This window comes from Plectropomus leopardus, chromosome 12, assembly GCF_026936395.1.
Source record: "Plectropomus leopardus strain MGB_pleo_1.0 chromosome 12, ASM2693639v1, whole genome shotgun sequence".
Taxonomy (NCBI): Eukaryota; Metazoa; Chordata; class Actinopteri; order Perciformes; family Serranidae; genus Plectropomus; species Plectropomus leopardus.
The window spans coordinates 824,579-844,795 of NC_142187.1; the positions used below are offsets into that span (position 1 = coordinate 824,579).

Genomic DNA, 20,217 nt, shown 5'->3' on the forward strand with positions numbered 1-20,217 from the left:
AAGCTTGACACTGTGGCCTGCTTGAAATAATGCTTTGCTTAGTTTTTGTCTAATTGTGTCTTAAATTAAAAAAGTCGAGCGAAAAAGTTTTGAGCATGCACATGTTTTTGATGTGTTTTCAACACTGTTTGAGTTATGACAAACAGATCCCTATTTCAAACTCAGTAGTTGTTAAAAAATGCTTACCTGAGTCCAGATTTGGTCAGGTGAGGAAATGGACAAAAATGATTGCTAGACCTATGTTCAGCAGCATCACCAGAGCCACCAAGATAGAATTTGGGCCCTGTGAAAAGAGTTACAGTTACTGTTAGATTATGTTGTGAATGAAGTTCTGCTACTTTATCATCTACTGTTGTAAATGGCACACACATTTAGTGTAAACATGATCCCCATCAGCAGCTGCCTGCAACAGATATAAACTGACTCTACCAGCACAGCAGCAACTGGCTATCAAACAAAGTTGCTCAGTGTGAGTAGTTTATTACAAAATAAACTGTGATGTTTGACAAGACAGAGAAGGCTGTGTATCTCTGAGTGGTGAGTCAACAGGATCGAGCTGATCGCATCAAGTTATTTTCAAGTGCTGTTAGTCTTTGAAACTAACATCTAGCGGAGGCTGCAGTTAAAGTATCATCAGGGGTCTTTGATCAAAAATCCAAACTGAGTTAGCTTACATTGCCATGTGACTTACAGCACTTTAGAAAACTATGTAGCAGTTACAAATAAACATAATGCCGATTGGAATGTCATTATAGTTGAAAATGATTGAGAAATGTCAAGTAAAACACAAATTGAATATTTTAATCAAAGCCAAATCTTTTTTTAAACTTAGGTGTAGTACATTTAGAACAAAAAGTAACATCTACGAACATGCACCTAGAGCCTAGATGTGTTAAGCGTTTCTGCCGCAGACAGTACGCTGACATGGCTGGGTTTTTGTCACTTGCTGCTTTGTCCAGCAGCACTCGCTGTACTTCCTTGTTTACTGGTGATACAGAGTTGAAGTGTGGACTTCAACTCTCTTTCATTGTCCACATTACTGCACAGCTACATAACATTATATCTTGAGATACACGTTATAAGATATTTAAAAATAGTGGGCATCGAGTCCCTCTCAAGCAACGGCTCCCTGAGTGCAGAGTAACAAGACACATTTATTTTTCCAAGTGAGGATAATAATATATGCAGTTCAAGATAATAACAATATATATATATATATATATATATATATATATATATAATTATAATTATATTATATAATTATAATAAATATATTAAATGCTTGAAATCCACTCTTTACTAAAAGTGTCTGTCATCCAAGAGAGACAATAAAAACAGATGGAGTTTTCAAAGTTGTCATGCTGAAATTCACCAGTGTTTCCCATACATATACTCTTCCTGGTTGGCCCGCCCAGGAAAATAAAATCCAAATTCCACTGTTTTTTCCAATCAACGACGTAATTTTACAAGGCACACGGACCGCCCTCCAGCCCCACCAGTATAACCCATTAATTTCATAGACTATGGTGGCTATCTAATTTGTCCCGCCATAGTCTCAACGGAGCTGGACTCTTAATTAAGAGCTGTATTAAAACACTGTTGAGTTATTTGTAGCGCAGTAGCGGCAGAGACGTGAAACTGTCTTTCACTTACTATCGATCTGATCAGCTGTGAACATATCAGCAGATCAATTATCCACCTCAGGAGTGACATTCAGCCTTGAAGGAGATAAAAAGAAGTCCGCCTGCTGTGCTGCATTCACGGACCCGCAAAAACGTCTGATATTAGAGTGACACCACAGATAGAGTGAACCCCCACCGACATAGATACACGGGCAATCTGTGGTAAATCAAATAGTTTGTTCTTAGTCTCCAGCTGCTGCCAGATGCTGCAAAAATCCTGACAGTGAAAAGTTAGAGTTTACTAATGTATGAAAAACAATCAACTGACTGCAGTGTTTCTAGCTTCACCTTTTAGTAACGGATCAGTGTGCTAGGTACTCCAAGCAGAGGGGGAACCAAAACTGGGGACGGTATGGAACAGTTCTATTGGTACCATCCACAACTTTTTACAATAGAAACACAGTAAAAACTGTTAACAGTAAGAACTGTTTAGAGGAGATTCAGCTATGTAAAACCCATGAGAGTACAACAAGCATAATTTTATCTACTTATTCCTATGTGAAAATAAGACGTTTGTCTTTTCTTCTTGACAATAAATCTTGTTTAATACTCTGAAGCACCAACAAAAATAGGTCTGTCTTTTAATCTACAGAGACTGTTTCAATCAAAAATATTTCCCCAACACTTTCAGCACTACTTACAACGATTGTGTAAGTGTGAATGGTTACTGAGAAGCAGGTGGCACCATGTACGGTAGCCTCGGTTACCAGTGTTTAAATGTGTGTGTGAATGGGTGAATGTGACATGTAGTGTGAAAGTGCTTTGTGTGGTCAAAAGACTAGAAAAGCACGACACAAGTCCATTCTGCAGTCCATATAAGCACTCTCTTATTTGTACCATATGCAAATCCCCTAACGCCATGACAGTACTGCCAGCATTAGAATCCTTTTACAGATTAACACGGAAAAGGCACCACTGCAAGGTTAGGCAATCTACTTCCTGTCTGGCTCAAAGAACAACTTGCCAATCACATGTTTTCAGGAGCCAATATAGACGCTCTAATGCTAATCAAATATTTCACCAGATGATTTTGCAGAGTACTGCGCCTTTAGCCAGAAAGTGATCTTGACATCACTGATTCTCAGCATCAGTGACAGTGATCTGCGGCCATTAGCATTAGCAAGATTGTGGGATTGTTTCATTCACACTGATGCTCAGCAAACTGCACATCAATGCACTTAAAACTGCAACTTAGAATCTATTTAAAACATGGGTGATGATTTTATCTGACTCACCGACTCTTCCTCTATAATTTCTGGAACCATCTCTACACTAGCTTTCTTAGTTTCTGCGAGGCTCTTTGGTTTGGTTGATTCCAGGCGTTTCGGCTTGGCGGGCTCTGGTGCTTTGGTGCCCTCCTTTGGTGGAACTGGTGAGGAGCTGGGGGATGGCAGGGGTTTTTGAACTGGCGCCAAAATCTGTTTGGCAGGTGGCGGCAGGCGTGCAAGGCTTGATGGGTGAAGGTCATCTTCCAAGCTGGTTGGATCCTCTAGTGGCGGTATCTTGACATCTGCCTTGACATAGTAACCATGGTACTGGGAGTGAATCTGCCCGTTGCTGGGATAACTGCTGATTGTCGAGGTTACAGCTGGTTTGACTGCTGGAGGAGCCTCCTGATGCCTCACGTCCTGCCTGAGAGAAAGTTTTGATGCTGCCTTTGTTATACCTGCCAAGTAGAAGAAAGGGAAATAGGAGAAAGAGTTTACCAAAGAATTGGCATGTGGATTGGTTGGGGGTTTCCTCAGCTCAGGAAGGGGGAATGTTCCAGAATTGGCCATTCCATCCTGCTCATCTTGTCTGCATTTCCAAGTGTCTTTGGGCAAGACAGTGAACCCCAAATTACTCCTGCTGGTCAGTCTAGCACTTCTGCATGTAATTCACTGCCAGAATTCTGGTTTCTTATTAAGTCAGTTTAATAACACAAAATATAATATCAAAATCACAATATCCTAAAAATGATAAAAATGTATCTCTTTCAATGGCATGTTACTTTGAATCAATTTAAAATCAATCATGTATCCGAATCCTAATAAACAGGCTGTTGTATAACCTGATAACATTTTGAAATAATAGATTCCAGTATATCAAAAGGTATTACCAGGCCTCAACCTCATGTTTCATATGGATATTTACTATTTTCTCATAACCATAGGTACTAACCTCTGTAATTGTTCTTTCTATAAAAACTGAAATCTCTTAAGTTTCTCAGTATTTATCTTCAGAAAAGTGGCAGCAACGCTTACAGTATTCTGTCAATTGATTTCATTTATACAGATTCTTTTTGTTGTGTATTTATCACGATAAACAATGTTTTTTATCCATATTTACAATGTAGCTTGACCACACTCTGTTGAGTTCCTTCAGCCCACTTTCTGTACCAGCTGACATTAGCCATTAGCTTATCTTCCAAAACATTAATAAGCAATAAAATTACAATTCAGCATTTTTTCACAAAGCTAATAACAACTACCAATAGCCATAGCCATTAGGACCACAGTCAATGTGTTGTCACAAGTTATATTGTCAAAATTAGTTTTTAAAAAGCTGTCGAAACTCGACCCATTCACTACTACAAAAAAAGAAAACTGAGGGCACTGACTGTGAACCCAAGGCAACGAAATATAGTAACTGTTACTGTTAACTGTTAACTGTATAATAACTGTTTCTACCATAAGGGGCTCAGAGGGGCTCTGGAATAAATCTATGTATAAATATAAAAGTCTGGCAGAGATATTTTGGAGCATGTGTGGAACACCAAGGCCAGTTTAGGTCCAGTTAAGGTGTGTACATGAAAGAATAAATCCACCCGTAACCCCATTATCTAAGTGTGTTCGTCTGACTTTGAGAAATTCAACTTTTCATTCAGACTAACACTATAACATGTTTTTTGAAAAGTGTATTTGAAAAGTTACATGTATTTTTCTAACATCATGTAAAGATACTGACTGGTGACAGTTCTGCACTTTAACGCCTGAGATGCCTGGATTGTGAGTCAGTTAATCTCTTACTACTAACACTGCTGCGTTGTGCAGTTGACCGATATATTTGCTGCTTAAATCACTGCTGCTGCTCAACAACGTTGCTTCTACACTTCTACACTTATGAGTCCCTCTTCAAAAGCAGTCCTCCTCTGTGGGCTCTGACTGTGAAGAGACTTTAAACTCCTGTTGGCTGTGCAGGACATGCTTAAGGCCTGATATTAACCCAATCCTGTCCTCCACAAAGACAAGTTAACTGATGCTGTTCATTATGAAACTGCCTTGAGAACTGTTAACTGCAGATGATGGTTGTTTAATAAGAAGGACTTGCTAAGAATAACCTGCGGGCTTTTACCTGCTGTCAAGGACTCAGCTGTTGGGGTTTTGTTCTCTGTCCCAGCAGGCTTTGCTGGAGCAACAGCGGCAGGCGTTTTACTGCTAAAGAAGCTCTTTTTAACAGCAGCGGGTGAAGGCGTAGGACTGGGCCCGGGGCTCCCTGATGGAGACTGGTTGGGAGTTGTGCCTTTCCGGTAGAAATGAGGACTTCCTGATGGAGATTTCTCCTTCGTCTCCTCTGCAGGAACTTCCTTCACCTCTACTGGCTCATTATACTTCTGCCGTATGTAGTCAGGGCCTGAAATAACAAAAAACAGCTTCTATTAAACTGGACAGTTAAGACAGATAATATTATCATTAGTTTCTCAGAAAGCTCAGAGCAAAAAAGCCCAGTGAATAGAAGTGATATATATGAGTTAAACAAATGCAACAATTTGCAATAGTTGCACTTCGACATTCAAGCTTTAATTGGGTCTAGTTATTAATAAAAAACAGCAGCCAATCAGACAGTGGTAATTTGGCAGGACATTTTGATAATCAAACACTTAATTTTACACATTCTGGTGAACTTTGTACAACATTTAATAGTAGAAATGTCTATGTATTTAGTAAAGGAAAACACAATATTCAGTTACAATTGAAAATGTGAAGGCATATAATGCAGTAAGGCTCTCAGACCTCCTGTGTTGCTTTCAAATATTTATTGTCCTGTCGATCTTTTCTTCTTTAATGTGATCTCTGTCTGCACACATGATTTACTCTTCAGTCCTCATTATGTCTTTTGTTTGGCTAAGTTAACTCTTTAAATAAGCATTTGGCACCTTTTGATATCATTTACAGGCTTCCATATTTGAATAGCTCATATGAGTTTTAATAAAGAGTTCTGCATATTCAAACATAACTCATATATCTGTGTTCTCTGAGAAGTCTCAGAAAAGAAGAAAATAGTCATGAGACAAAAGTCATGTCCTATGGTCTGCTGTGCATTAGGTTTTTTTCTGCGCCCTAGTTTCCCCTACAGACCGTCTAAAAGACACAGACCCTGTTTGGGACCCTCTCTGGGTGAGACGAAGTTTAGGACAGCAGCCGGCACTGCTCTTTATCAGAAGATAAGCATGAATAAGAGTCTCTGCCTTGGCTTGAGATAGAAACTGTCACACTCTGGCTATATTTTTTAGATGGTAAAAAGCCTTTTTGGTGACATCCCTGATATGGGGCTCAAAGCTGAGGTCTGAATCAAATATTCCTCTGAGATTGTTTAATTGCTGACAGGGATTAAAAGAAAGTGTTTGGAGTTATGCAGACAGTTTCACTCTCTGAGGTCCAGTACCAATGACTAAAGCCTGTGTTTTGTCCTGGTTGAGCTGAAGAAAGTTCTCTGCCATCCAGGATTTAATATCTAAAATGCAGTTAAAAAGGATATCAATCGGTCCTGTGTCCTCAGGAGACACAGCAATGTAGAGTTGAGTGTCATCGGCGTAGCTATGGAAGTGTATGCCATGCCTCCTGATGACACTTCCCAAAGGTAGCATATTAATATTAAATAATGTAGGACCTAAAATTGAACCCTGGGGGACACCACATTTCAAATCATAAATCCTGGAAGAGCAGTCACCCATGTTTACACAAAATGTTCTATCAGTACGATATGATTAAAACCAGTTAAAAACAGTACCAGAGATGCCAATCAGGTAATGCAGTCTGTTTAAAAGAATTTTGTGGTCTACTGTGTCAAAGGCTGCACTCAGGTCCGGTAAAACTAAAACAGAGGACATTTTTCTGTCCATGTTTGATCTGAGGTCATTTACAATTTTGACTAGGGCTGTCTCTGTATTGTAATTCTTCCTAAAACCAGATTGAAAAATTTCACTGACATTGTTTGTGTTGATAAAATCATTTAACTGATTAAAAACATTTTTTTCTAAAATCGTTCTCACAAATTGAAGGTTGGATACAGGCCTTTAATTATCAGGAGTTGCTGTATCCAAATTGTTTCTCTTCAGCAGAGGTTTGACAATGGCAGTCTTAAAAACAGTGGGGAAGACAACTGTCTGAAGTAAATAATTTATTATGTTAAGAGAATCATGAGTGAAAAAGCCAGAATTTTTTTTAAAAAGCGATGTTGGGATATGATCTAAAAGGCAGGTTGCTGGTCTTAGTTGGGAGAGAACTTTGTCAAGCATTTCAGCATCAACCAGGACAAACTTCTTCTGTTTCCTCATGCGAAAATGACTCTAAAAAGATACAGTTTGTTTGCTGACAGTGGGAGAGGTTCGATCGAATAAAATCTATTTTTTATTTGAAGTGGACTGCAAGATCTTCACATGATAAAGCTGTATTGTATGTCTGGTTAAAGACAGGGTTTATTAAACAATCGATGGTTGAAAAAAGGACTTTTGGATTATTTTGATTTTCGTTGATTAGTTTTGAGAAATGAGCCCTTTCTTCATTGTATTGTTATAAATATTTAATTGCTGTTTAAAGATTCGAAAGTTTATTGCCAGTTTGTTCTTCCTCCATGTTCTCTCTGCTTTTTGACAGTTTCTCTTTAAATTAATAATTTCTGTGTTTCTCCAGGGAGGAGTTGGTTTTATTTTAAGTTTTTTTAATTCAAGCAGTGCCACTGTGTCGAGCGCTGATCTAAGTTTACTGTAAAACAATAACATCACTGGAAGAAGGTAAAATGTCAGGAGGAACAAAACATAAAATATCAATACAACTTGCAGCCACTTCAGTTGTGAGATAGCGTTTCCTGACAGTACATTCTGGAATTACCTGTTGTTTAAAAACCTCTGAATTAAAAAAGATGCGGAAATGGTCAGACAGGCCAACATCCATAACAGATACTTGCTGACAAGCCATAGGTTATAACATGATCTAAAATGTGTCCTCTGTTATGGAAGGGCTGTGAAATCTGTTGGGTAAAATTCATACAGTTAATGAGGTTTTAAAACTTCAGAGCTAAAAGAGTTTGATTGATTGTCCACATGCAAGTTAAAATTACCTAAAATAATAATTCTGTCATATTTTTGAATGGATAATAAAGAGCAGTTAGGACAATTCTGTAATAAAAGAGGATCATTGTTTCGGAGGTCTACAGACTGTCAAGCTTAGTGTGGGAGGGCTGTTAAAAACAAAAGCATGGAATTCAAAAAATGTGTATTCCTTGAATAAAATGTCTTTATGTCCAAATGACGCTAAAAGAATTGTGGCTATTCCCCCATCTCTTTTACCTTTTCTGTAAGAATATGAAAACTTGTAGTTTGTCGGAGAGGCTTCAATAAGAGATGCATTTCAATCTGTGCCAAGCCATGTTTCTGTTTAAAACATACAGTCAATATTACTCTCTAAAATCAGGTCATTAATGAGAAAAGTCTAAAAGAGACCTGACATTTAATAATGCCATGTTCAGAATTGTCTGTGCTTTCTGAAGGGGATCGTTGTGTGTGTGTATGGGTTTAAGATTATTGAAATTTGCTCCTGAGTGTAGTTTAGTGCTTTGAAATGTTGTGTGCTCTCTGGTAGAGATAATGACATGAATAGATGAAGTGGTAAATGAAACAGAGGGTCCGAGTCCAGTAGAGAAAAATTTGCTGTTAAAAGTTGAACTAAAATGATAGAGACTGGGACCTGGGGGGCATCAGTCACTGACGGATTGATCTGCTAGTGCAGGGTTGTAGTGGTGAGAGGCAGGTGACAAGCGGACGTGCTGTAATCCAAACGGCAGGTTAGCAAACAGCAGCAGGCTACGCGATCCATTAAGGTGGAGCCCGTCTGCTCCAAAAAGAAGCCTCCTCTCCCAGAATGCATCAAAATTATCGATAAAAGCCAAGCTGTTGGACCTGTACACAGAGGAGAGCCAGGTTTTGAGGCTCAGCAGCTGGCTGAAGCGTCCCATTCCTCGGCCACAGGTGGAGGTGGGCCCGGAGATAAAAACACTCCTCTGGGACTGCTTGACTGTGTTGAAAAGTTGGATGAAGTTCTGCTTTAAAAGTTCTGACTGCTGCTTGGGAATGTCATGGGTACCATTATGGATAATGATTCTGTTAGATTCCGGATGGGATTTTATGATGATTATTTATTTATTTTATTTGATTATTTGACAGGCACGGTGGCGTCATGGTTAGCACCGTTGCCTCACAGCAAGAGGGTCCCTTGAAACCTGTTTGCCAGCTTTGGTTCAAAACACTGTGGGTAGTATGTTTTGATGAATTGTGGCAGACTCTCCTCCATAAATGATGTCATTTGGTGGTGGCGGTGGCGATCTGATCAAACGGTAAAACTAGGCAGTGCTGATCAAATATGGTCAAGATTCTGTTACTGCACTGCCTATTTTCCTTTTCAAATGTTTTCAGAAACCTGTTTTAATGCCCAATTGTGCCATAACGGCCCACCAGATGCATTGTCGTAGTTGTAGGTTTTCTACCTTTTGAGCTAAGCCAATGCCACAGTCCTTTCTCTCTTTTTCTCTGGTCATGTAGCACCAGTTTCAAAAGAATCTGCGTCTTACTACTGCAGAGACGGCCTAGTTTTATGTGAGGACTCTATATTTGTAAAGTGCTTCTTTCACTACACTGCAATTTCTTATTTTTTTTATAATTAACATTAAAGTGGGATCCCTGGTGATGCAGAATGGTTTCTAGTACTGTACCCCTTGAAAAACAGGAAGTACATGTGTATGTCAACATGGGACAGTCATTTCTATATCCTGTTGATCATTCTTACTGTCATGTCAATGGAAAAATAAAAGATATACTCTTTTACGTTCATTGCTGCTGTGCTGTGCGTGGTTGTTCCAGTACCTGGCTGATGGAAGCTCGGTGAGAGCTCTCTGGCCACAGCTCTGGCTATATCTGAATTCTGAGTGGCTGACTGTGCAGCCTGGTCTGCAGCCTCTGCTTTGGCCCGGGCATGGGACGTCCTGCAAAAAACACAGATACAACACATAGGCTCAGTGTTGGTCTTGCCACACGGTTAATGTGGTGGTGTCTGAGCAGAAATTAATGAAACTGAGTAAAATAAGCTGTTTTTCTTTTTAACCTTTTTTTGTGACCGACACAAAATATATTAACCTATACAAAGGCCAACCCAGCCAACATCTAATACTCAAGAGGCACCGCAACTTCCAAAGATTGCATATTGACGACAGAAGCATTCAACCCCCCCTACATGTGAAAGGAGAGAGGGAAGGGTGGTAGGTTGAAGTTTTCTTACTTATCCTCCTGACATTCTGTCAGGAGGATAAGTAAGAAAACTTTGAAGCATTTTACAACTTTGGTGAATTATATTCAACAGAAATGTCCTCAACAAAATATTTGAATGGCATGACAGCTGTGAGGTCAAATAAGTGTGTCTGGAAACTGCAGATGGGAAACCAGCAAAATGCGTTTTAGCCACATAAAAATAGGACCACCTTAACACCTACCCTAAATTTAGATTATTTTCACCGCTTTACCTTCGGTCAGACAGCACTCTGTAACAGGAAACTGATGCTGTTAAGTTATGCTCTCCTTAAAGCCATTGACAAGGACAGTAATTTTACTCCACAGAACACAATGAGTCTCTGGTCTTCTGCTGCTGTTTAGTTTGTGTGATTGCATGACTTTGGAACTAACTTATATTGGTTTTCTTGTCTGCTTGTCCAAATTGGGCGGGTTGATAACACAATTCTGAGAATTGAAGGAGAAGGAGCGATGGGAGAGACTCAGCAGAGAAGCAGTATACTGTCCTGCATGGTATGCCAGGGAATGAAATACAATACAATATACTTGAATACATTTCTGGCTTACCCTGATGGTCACTAAATATAGCGACAAAGTTGCTATGTTGGCAACACCATTTTCAACTTGTTCTACAACTTCCGTTTTGTAGGCTTAACATGCAGCCTGATTATCTTGTTTTGAAAATTGAGGGAAGCAGATATCATAATCAAAAACAAAATCTGTTTAATTGCCCAGCTGTACTTTCTACATTGTTAATAAGGAGCAGTAATGTACAAAACATTCAGCTATTAGCTTCTACATTTTAGCCCACGCTAATCGCATCAATGACAGATGATGCCAGCAGCAGGTCAGGGATGCTACTTCAGGTTTGTTAAACAGTAACTCAATGACAGGCAACAACATGACATTATCAAATCAAAACTGCTACGTTCCATTTCATTCCATAACCAATTCCAATTTATCAGCTCTTTCCAGTGAAACTGATAACTACCCTGCAAAGATAACTTATCCATACTTCATAGTCTTTTAAATGCACTTGCTCCTTTAAAAACCCAGTCTGTCCCTTTTACACACTCTTCCTATTGGTTCTCAACCCAGTTACTCCATTTTAAAGGTAAGGTAAGGTCCGTCGCCTGGAACACATTTATGCTGAAACTGGCCTTTTGGTTCATAAAGACATGTACAGCAGCCACATACTCTTGTACAGCTAAATCAGCACACTATGGTTAACGTCCAGTCAGTAGTAGGAGAACGCTCAATCCCTCTTCTCCACCAACATTCTCCAGCCACCAGACGCTCTTCCTCCTCACCAGTATTCTACTGCCTAATGTAACACCTTTATGATCTTTTTTAATACCAAAATTTAAACAATTCACCACCAATTGACCTACTCAATAAACAATAAACCATAATACTGAACAAACCCCGTCTTCCCTCCCTGTCCTCCTTAATAACTGAGATCATACATTCCTCCTTTACGTCTGGTCTTGTTCCCTCATCTGTACAAACTAACTCACCATTTCTCTCCAAATTAAATCCTATCTCTCCGGTTGCACTTACTTTGTCAAATTTCCAACTTCGTTTCCGGTCACTAGTGATGTGTCCCCAGGGCTCTGTCTTGCCCTCCCTTTTTAAAAATTTTTTTTTACCTCCTATATACCTCCTTGTGGCTATATTTGGGTTTTTTTTTCGAAAATTTCGCATTCATTTCCATTGCTATGTGGATGACGTCAAGCTCTAAGTTTCCACTATGCCTACATACACTCTTCCACCAACTTCCCATTCTGATTGCTTACTAGATATCAAATCTTGGCTTTCTGATAACTTTCCTCAAACAAACGTAAGCTTGCTGGTTCTGAATCTACTTTGGCTACATCGCAAAGTAACTCTCTGACCTTTAACAACTCCAAAGTCCTTCCTTCCCCTCAGGTTAAGAGTCTGGGTGTCAACCTTGACAGTATGCTGTCCTTTGAGGAGCACATCAATAATGTTACTCAGTCTGCATACTTTCATCTACGCAATTTTTTAAAAAAAATAATATGTTTAGTACATTTTTTCCATATAAACAAAGAACAGCTCAGACATGACATGACAAGATTAAAATGATAGTAAAAAGACAAAGTAGAATAAAATAAAATAAGATAAAAATGTGAATATGAATATAATGGACATGTGAAAGTACAAGGCTAGGCTATCCAGGCTTGAGGAACCCCTGTAATATTGAAGAAGACAGTGTAGGTACAATGTGAACCAAGTAAGGATCCCAGACTTTATAGAAAGCATCCAGTGAGGAGTGAAGCATACACGTGATGTATTCATTGGGGATACACTCCATTATAATATTGTGCTATGACTTCATTGTCTGAGTAGCATCTAGAATCCAGAAAAGCAAAATAGCAGAAGTCAATAGCTTGAACAGTCTCTTCTGTTTGTTATTTATATGTCCATCTGAAAGACCAAGAAGGAGGCACATAGGGTCTGACTCTATCGAAACACCAAAAATAGTTAATAGTTCATTCAGAATACCTGTCCAATATCTTTGAAGCTTCACACACAACCAAAAACAGTGAATATAATAGCCAACCTCAGATTTGCATTTACGACAAAGAGACATATTAGCATCCATTTTGTTCTGAAGAGCAAGTGTTATGTGTGTGTTATGTGAAATTCTAAACTGAATAGATTTGGTTCGATTACAAACAGATATCTTCATGGCTTCTGTCCACACTTCTTGCCAGTCCAAATAACTAATAAAATCACTTTTCCTCGATTGAAATACGAGACCTAGTCAATACAATGTTGATAGAAAGCATACCAGTCATGTTTTGACAGACAGCACTAACAGCGAATATATAATAAGAGTAGTGCTGCGGCATGTGCTTCCACAGCATTTCAGATCAAACAGCTGATGACAGCAGCGCAGTGAGACAGACAAACAGAGCAGTCTGAAAGAGCCAAATTAGTTAGTTTCAGGTTTAATCCGACTTTGGATAGAATTATTTAGAAACGGCAGGACGCATCGCTCTGTGTCTTATAGAGGCGCGCGCACTGAGCTCTCTTTATTATTACCAGGGGCAGATGTCATGTTTTGGGCACCTGGGGCCACAAGCACCCTTTCTCTCACTGGGAATGTTGGCAAGCTGTTGGCAACTATAGGAGAAGAAGGCCTACTCAAAAGTTGTTTGTTTGTCATGAGTAAAATTATTATTAAAAGCACAATAGCAGAAGTCGAAGTCAGAGTCCTGCAGTCAGGAGAGACTGGCCTATTATTAGCACACTGTGCTTAAATTTACCTGATGTTTGTTTAAGATGGAGCTTTTAATTTTTGTATACTGCTGGAAAGTTTAATAAAGAATAATAAATCATATGTTTAATTACACTCCAACACACCATGGTCAAATGAAACTGTGTCAGTGAACTATGAGGGCAAAAAACAAACCACAAAAAAAGCAAAAAGCAAAATAGTCGTAATAAAATAAGACTTTTTTTCCATATTGCCCAGCCCTACCTAATTGCTTAGGCTAGGGGCTGGATGGTAATATCAATGAGCAGAGGGCTAAGATGGTCACCTTGTCTATTTCTGTTTTGAGTTTTTTTCTGGATTAGCTAATCTAGCCTCTAGAAGTACCCACTATTTGTTCTTTTGATGCCTCTTGGATGATAAAAAGGATATTATCAAGCCCCGGGAATAAGCTTTACATGTTTCCCAAAGAACAGAGGGATTGTCAGTAGACAGCAAATTAATCGAATAGAATATTTAAAATTATGAGGTAAAATAGTTTATAGAACTTATTATCTTTGAGAAGAGATGACTGAAATCTCCAGCGCCTGGACACTGCCCTTTCCTCAGAAAGAGAATAGACCATATATATGGGGGCATGGTCAGATAAAATTATATTGCCTATGATACAAGACAGGACTAGAAACATTTTTGATGAGGGGATGAAAAAGTAATCGTGCCCTGTAGCTGCGGTAGTTGGCAAGCCCCTCTGTAGCTGGTGTGGACCGGCACAGCGTAGCCTCTGCTAGCTGTCCCCTGGCAACCCCTGTGCAGCCGGGATGCTGGGTGACTGTCCAAGCGAAGCATAGCAGAGTCGCAGTCTTACACGCTTCTCTGAGCTTCCTCTAGCCGTCACACACCCATAATGTAAATGTTATAAAAACGATATCTGTCCCCCGACCACTTAAATTGTTCTAATCTAAAATAAACAAACGGGGAGTTGTACAAGAACATCTCATCAAAATTAACTCATCTTCTGTCAAAGAGCATCATAACAGGAGAATTAAATGTGCACTTTTGAACATTAGATCCCTATCATCTAAAGCTAGTACAGTAAGTGATTTAATATCAGATAATCATGTTGACTTATTCTGTCTCACAGAGACCTGGCTTTGTCCTGATGATTATGTTAGCCTGAATAAATCCACTCCTCCTGGTCATGTAAATACTCATGTTGCCCAAGTCACTGGGCGAAGAGGGGCAGTCGCTGCTATTTTTGATTCAAGCTTAGTAATTCATCCTAAAGCTAAACTAAATCATAATTCATGTGAAAGCCCTTTTCTTAGTCTTTCTCACCCATCCTGGAAAACTCTACAGCCCATTGTATAAGTTACTCTGAACAACAAAAAATAGAGAGTTTTAATTTTATTTATTTATTTGTAATGCATTTTTAAGATTTTTTGATTGAGTTTTTATGCAACCTGTGTGTATTGTATTGAGTTAGTCAAAGGAGAATCCCTGTCACCACTTGGGACAAACAATAAACTATATCTATCTACCTATCTACCTATCTACCTATATACCTATCTATCTATCTATCTATCGTGCACCGTATACTCTGAGTTTTTATCTGACTTCATAGTGTGGTGGTTTGGTGTGGACCATTGTGACTGTGTATGAGTGCTTGAGACTTTCTGTGTGCTGGGGTTGTCTTTTCCGTCTGTCTGTGTTGCAGGGGCTGGGCGTGGCTTCCGGGTGCTGGAGCTCGGGGCACACTCTCTCACCTGTGCCTCATCATCAATCAACCTCTTACTGCTTATATACTGGGACTTCACATCTCTTTGTCGCCAGATTATTTCCCGCTCCACAAGCGGTAGATTGGCCGTCTCATTCTGAGATTCTTTCTGTGCTTTTTGGATTTGTTTTTGTGTCTCAGATTTTTACTCATTGTGACTCTGTGTTTTTCTCCAGTGCCTCCCGTCTCACACTCCAGCGCCTCACCACCCAGCCCCTCCTCTTCATGCTCAGCCACACGCTCTGGATCTTCACAGCCCTTCACCACATCAACCTCACCTGCCTGCACCATACCTACCTCACCTGCCATCCTGCCATCCTTTCCCCCTAATACCTCTCATCACATTTCCCTCATTAAAAGTAACACTGTTCAACTTTTCAATCCCCGTCTGAGTGTTTGCTCATGGGTCCTTCCCCACTCACGGTGCCCACGCAGTCACAATAAGAGTTTATATCAAGTTTAGTGCTTAAATCAGACAAACTTATTATCGTAGATGATTTTAACATTCATGTGGATATTCATAATGATAGCCTCAGTGTTGCATTTTTTACACTATTGGATTCAATTGGCTTCAGTCAGTGTGTACATAAACCCACCCAATGCTTCAACCACACCCTTGATCTTGTCCTTGTGTACAGCATCGATATTAAGAATCCCTGAGAATCCCACTTTGTCAGACTATTATTTAACAACTTTCATTTTTTTGTTGCTCAATTACACACCTCTCAGCAAGAGTTACTATACTAGATGTCTGTCCAGTGGTGCAGTAGCTAAATTTAAGGAATTGATTCCCTCTGTGTTGACCTCATTACCATGTCTCAACGCGACTAAGAACACTTTTACTAATCTAAGTCACTCTCAAATTGATTGTCTTGTTGATGGTGCTACTGGCTCACTCTGTTGCACCTTTCAGGAAGAAAATAATAAAACAAAGAAAATTAGCTCCCTGGTTTAACTCCCAGACCTGCAAATTAAAACAAATGTTGCCAAAATTTGAAAGAAACTGTCATTTAACTTACCTGGAAGAGTCCCATTTAGTCTGGCAGGACAGTCTTAAACGTATAGAAAGGCCCTCCGCCATGCCAAAGCAAACTTTTACTCATGGTTAATAGCAAAAAGTGCAGTGCATGAACAGGCGGTTGCTTAAACATCCCTGAGTTGTCAAAATAATTTTAATTTACAAATAATAAATAACTACAAAATCAAATATGAAACAATTCAAAAACTAAATGTTGACAGCTTTCACAACATACCATTACTTTTCCTTACTTAAAAACTAATCATACATCGATTTTTGTCCAGGCCTGTTTCACACAGCGCGCGTCAGAAGTGCGTGAGCAGCGCAGTGTGTTGTTTTTTATTTCAGTGCGCATGTTTTAAACTTAGAGCATGCATACTGCCCGCCTGAGCAGCAGTTGCCAGGGTCATCTCTGCTGCATGTCAGCCGCAGCACATTTACAGGGAGGGTGGCTTACCAATTTTTTACACATGATGCGCATTTGTCAGCAGAAATAGACAGTGAAGATGGTGTTTTGATGATTATATTGACTCTCCACCACTTTTTACTGCAGTTTAAAAGTCTCCCCCTGCCACAGAGATGAGGAAATACAAAGACATTTGCTTTACTCCAAATTCCCCGCTTCCCTTTCAAAACAAAAGCCCTATGACAGTGTCTGTGGATAGAATCCCATCAGTTGTTGATACAAGGCATTTTATTTTGAAACATTTACAGGACCATGTTGTTGGCAGTGCAGAAGCTGCACGACTTCATAAATTAGTCGAATGTTTGCTTATAAATGTGAAAATACAGTACTACGTTACAACAACGCTGCATGTGTGAACACCACAAGCATGAAACACGCTGCTGCTCGGCGAGGCTGAAGTCATGCACTTCTGACATGCGCTGTGTGAAACGGGCCACTTTTGTTTTAGATGCTGCGCCATATATGTCGTGCTCCTGTGCCACATCGTGTCACTTTTGTATATTTTGCAGCTAACACACTTACTTGTTTTGCATAACGTGAAGTGCTCCCAAACTTTAAGTTTTTGTACGAAACGTTCTGCCTCCACCATGCCTCTTCAAAACAGCAGCTTCTCCAGTCTGCATATGATGTAAACAGTTCCCCGACAAAGCAAGTGACGTAATAATCGTGCGACACAAAGATAATAGTTTATTCAAGGATTTTCAGTCAGGATCAACAGGGTTCATCATAGTACAGAGACAGCACTAGTATTAATTACTAATGACTTATTGATTGCCTGATAAAGGACTGGTCTCTGTATTGATTCTATTTAATACCACTGCCCATCAAATTTTAATGCACAGACGGGAACACTTAATTGGCCTTCAAGAATGGCACTAAACTGGATTAAATCATACTTATCAGATCGTTCCCAGTTTGTTCATAGTAATGATCAATCGTCCATGGGTCTGCTTCTGTGCTTGGACCAATCATGTTCACTTTATATATGCTTCCTCTAGGCAACATAATTAGAAATCACTCTGCAAATTTCCATTGTAATGCAGGTGATATGAACTGTATCTATCTATGAAGCCAGATAAAACTGATCAGTTATCTAGACTACAAGCATGCCTTCAGGACATGAAAGCCTGGATGAGTGACAATTTCCTTATGTTAAATTCAGACAAAACTGAAGTTCTTGTTCTTGGTCCAAAACACCTAAGAAACTCTTATTCTAAGGATATAATTTCTTTAGAAGGCATTGCCTTGGCCTCTAGCACAACTGTAAGGAACCTCAGAGTTATAAAGATCAAGATCTATGTTTTGCCTCCCTTATAAAACAAATTTCAAGGACTGCTTTCTTTCACTTGTGTAACATTGCAAAAATTAGACATATCCTGTCTCAAACAGACACCGAAAAATTAGTGCACACATTTGTTACTTCTAGGCTGGATTACTGTAACTCCCTATTATCCAGTTGCCCCAACAAGTCCCTGAAGTCTCTCCAACTTGTGCAGAACGCTGCTGCACTTGTACTAATGGGAACTAAGAAAAGGGATCATATTTCTCCTGTTTTAGCTTCTTCATACTGGCTCCCTGTAAAATCCAAAATTCAATTTAAATCCTCTTCCTTACCTACAAAGCTCTGAATGGACAGGCTCTGTCCTAACTGTCACAGCTCATAGTTCCCTATCAACTCTCAAGAGCACTGCGCTCTGGTAACTTGTGGTTCCCAAAGTCTCCAAATGTAAGATGGGAGCCAGAGCCTTCAGTTACAACGCTCCGCTCTTATAAAACCATCTTTAAGGTTTGGTCAAGGAGGCAGACACCATCTCCACTTTTAAGGGTAGACTTAGACCTTCATCTTTTATAAAGCTTATAATTAGGGCTGGCTCAGGTTGCCTGGACCAGCACTTAGTTAGGCTGACATTAGGTTTGGTCTGCCGGGGGACTTTCTATGATACGCTGAGCTCCTTTTTCCTTCTCTTTCTCCCTCCATCCACAAGCGCTCCTGTGTTTTTCCTGGATCTTGGCTGCGCCTAGATCGTGGTGATGGCTGTGCTGATGCTGTGACCCTGCCTTTGGCTACACCTCCAGCTCACCTTGATCGTGGTCTTGGTTGTGCTGTTGCTATGGTCCTATCTGAGGCTGCGCCTGTGTGGTGGGCCTTGGCTGCACTGATGCCGTGATCCTGCTCGACATGACCTTCTACTGCCATTATTATGAGTCATGCCTCCACTATTAATATACACGCATGGGACTGTTATCAACACCTATTTGCACGTAGCATCACATGCTATCATAAAGTGCATTTAGTAATTTTACGTCTATCACTATAGTTATATATGTTATTGTTACCATTATTGCTGTGCTTCTCTCCCCCTCTCTCTTTCTTTTTCCTCTTTGTCTTACTTTGTATTACTGTAATTTAATTGTTATTCACAGCATCTATTACACACCTGTTCGTCCTGGAAGAGGGATCCCTCATCAGTCGCTTTTCCTGAGGTTTCTAGAATTTTTCCTTAGATGATGTGAGGGTCCAAGGGTAGTGGGATGTTGTATGCTGTAAAGCCCTCTGAGGCAAACTGTGTTTTGTGATAATGGGCTTTATAAATAATATTGAATTGAACTGAATTGAAATGAATATCAAATGTTATACATGCATGTCCATAGCTAGATAAAAACACTTGGACAAAACCAGTAGAACAAGAACTATACAAAAACCAAAAATAAAAACAAATTCAGGGCTTTTCACCACAGTAACAGGGACTGTTCACCAAATCAACTACTTTCAGACTCACAATATAAGAGCAAGCAGCAGTGCAAAAACTATAACAGTGCAAACCGCCAAAGTGGTCCCCCCCATGGGAGTGATTCTCTCACAATAATGAAATAACACACTCATTATGAACAGCCGTGCCAACCGGCCAAAAATTTTCATAACGTTCAAAATGGTATCAAAATAACTAAACAGGTCCTCTCAGCACATGGCAGAACAGTTATTATTACAGAAAGAAATGTTGAAGATGAGACAACCTGCATGTTTGATCTGTGCTGGTCCTGGCAGGGAGTCCAGGTAATTGGTTACCTGCTAATATTCATACCAAAAAGGCATCCAGAGCACGGTTGTTGTCAGGATAATCAGATAATGAGAGCCGAGTGGCATAGAGCTCCGGCAAGAATGTTGTGCTCACCTCGCCTCCATCAAGTGACCCCCATCAATCCAATATTAATAATTTTTTGCCCGTCACTCACACCAAACAGCGCCATTCTGGTTCACTCTTTGGTTACATTCTGTATTGATTATTGCAATTCTGTTCTCTTTGGACTCCCTCTCAATTGTCTTTATAAACTCCAAATGGTCCAGAATTCAGCTGCCCATATTATTACTTAAACTCCCTCCATACGTCATATCACTCCTGTTCTTCAGCAACTTCACTGGCTTCCTGTTAAATATAAAAACGATTTAAAGATTCTCACCTTTAAGGCTCCTCATAACCAAGCTCCTGTCTATCTGTCAC

At 39.7% G+C, this 20,217-nt stretch overlaps 1 protein-coding gene across 1 annotated transcript in view; it reads right to left on the minus strand.

Moving 5' to 3' along the window:
• Window positions 1-20,217, minus strand: part of LOC121951734 (junctophilin-1-like) — a 73,135-nt gene that overhangs the window by 9,077 nt on the left and 43,841 nt on the right. The window contains exons 3-6 of the mRNA XM_042498186.2: window positions 9,799-9,917; window positions 5,016-5,294; window positions 2,918-3,348; window positions 187-283 (exon numbers count right to left, since the gene is read on the minus strand). Coding sequence (XP_042354120.1) covers window positions 203-283; window positions 2,918-3,348; window positions 5,016-5,294; window positions 9,799-9,917 — 910 coding nt within the window. The 3' untranslated portion in view covers window positions 187-202. The remainder of the gene's footprint in view (window positions 1-186; window positions 284-2,917; window positions 3,349-5,015; window positions 5,295-9,798; window positions 9,918-20,217) is intronic.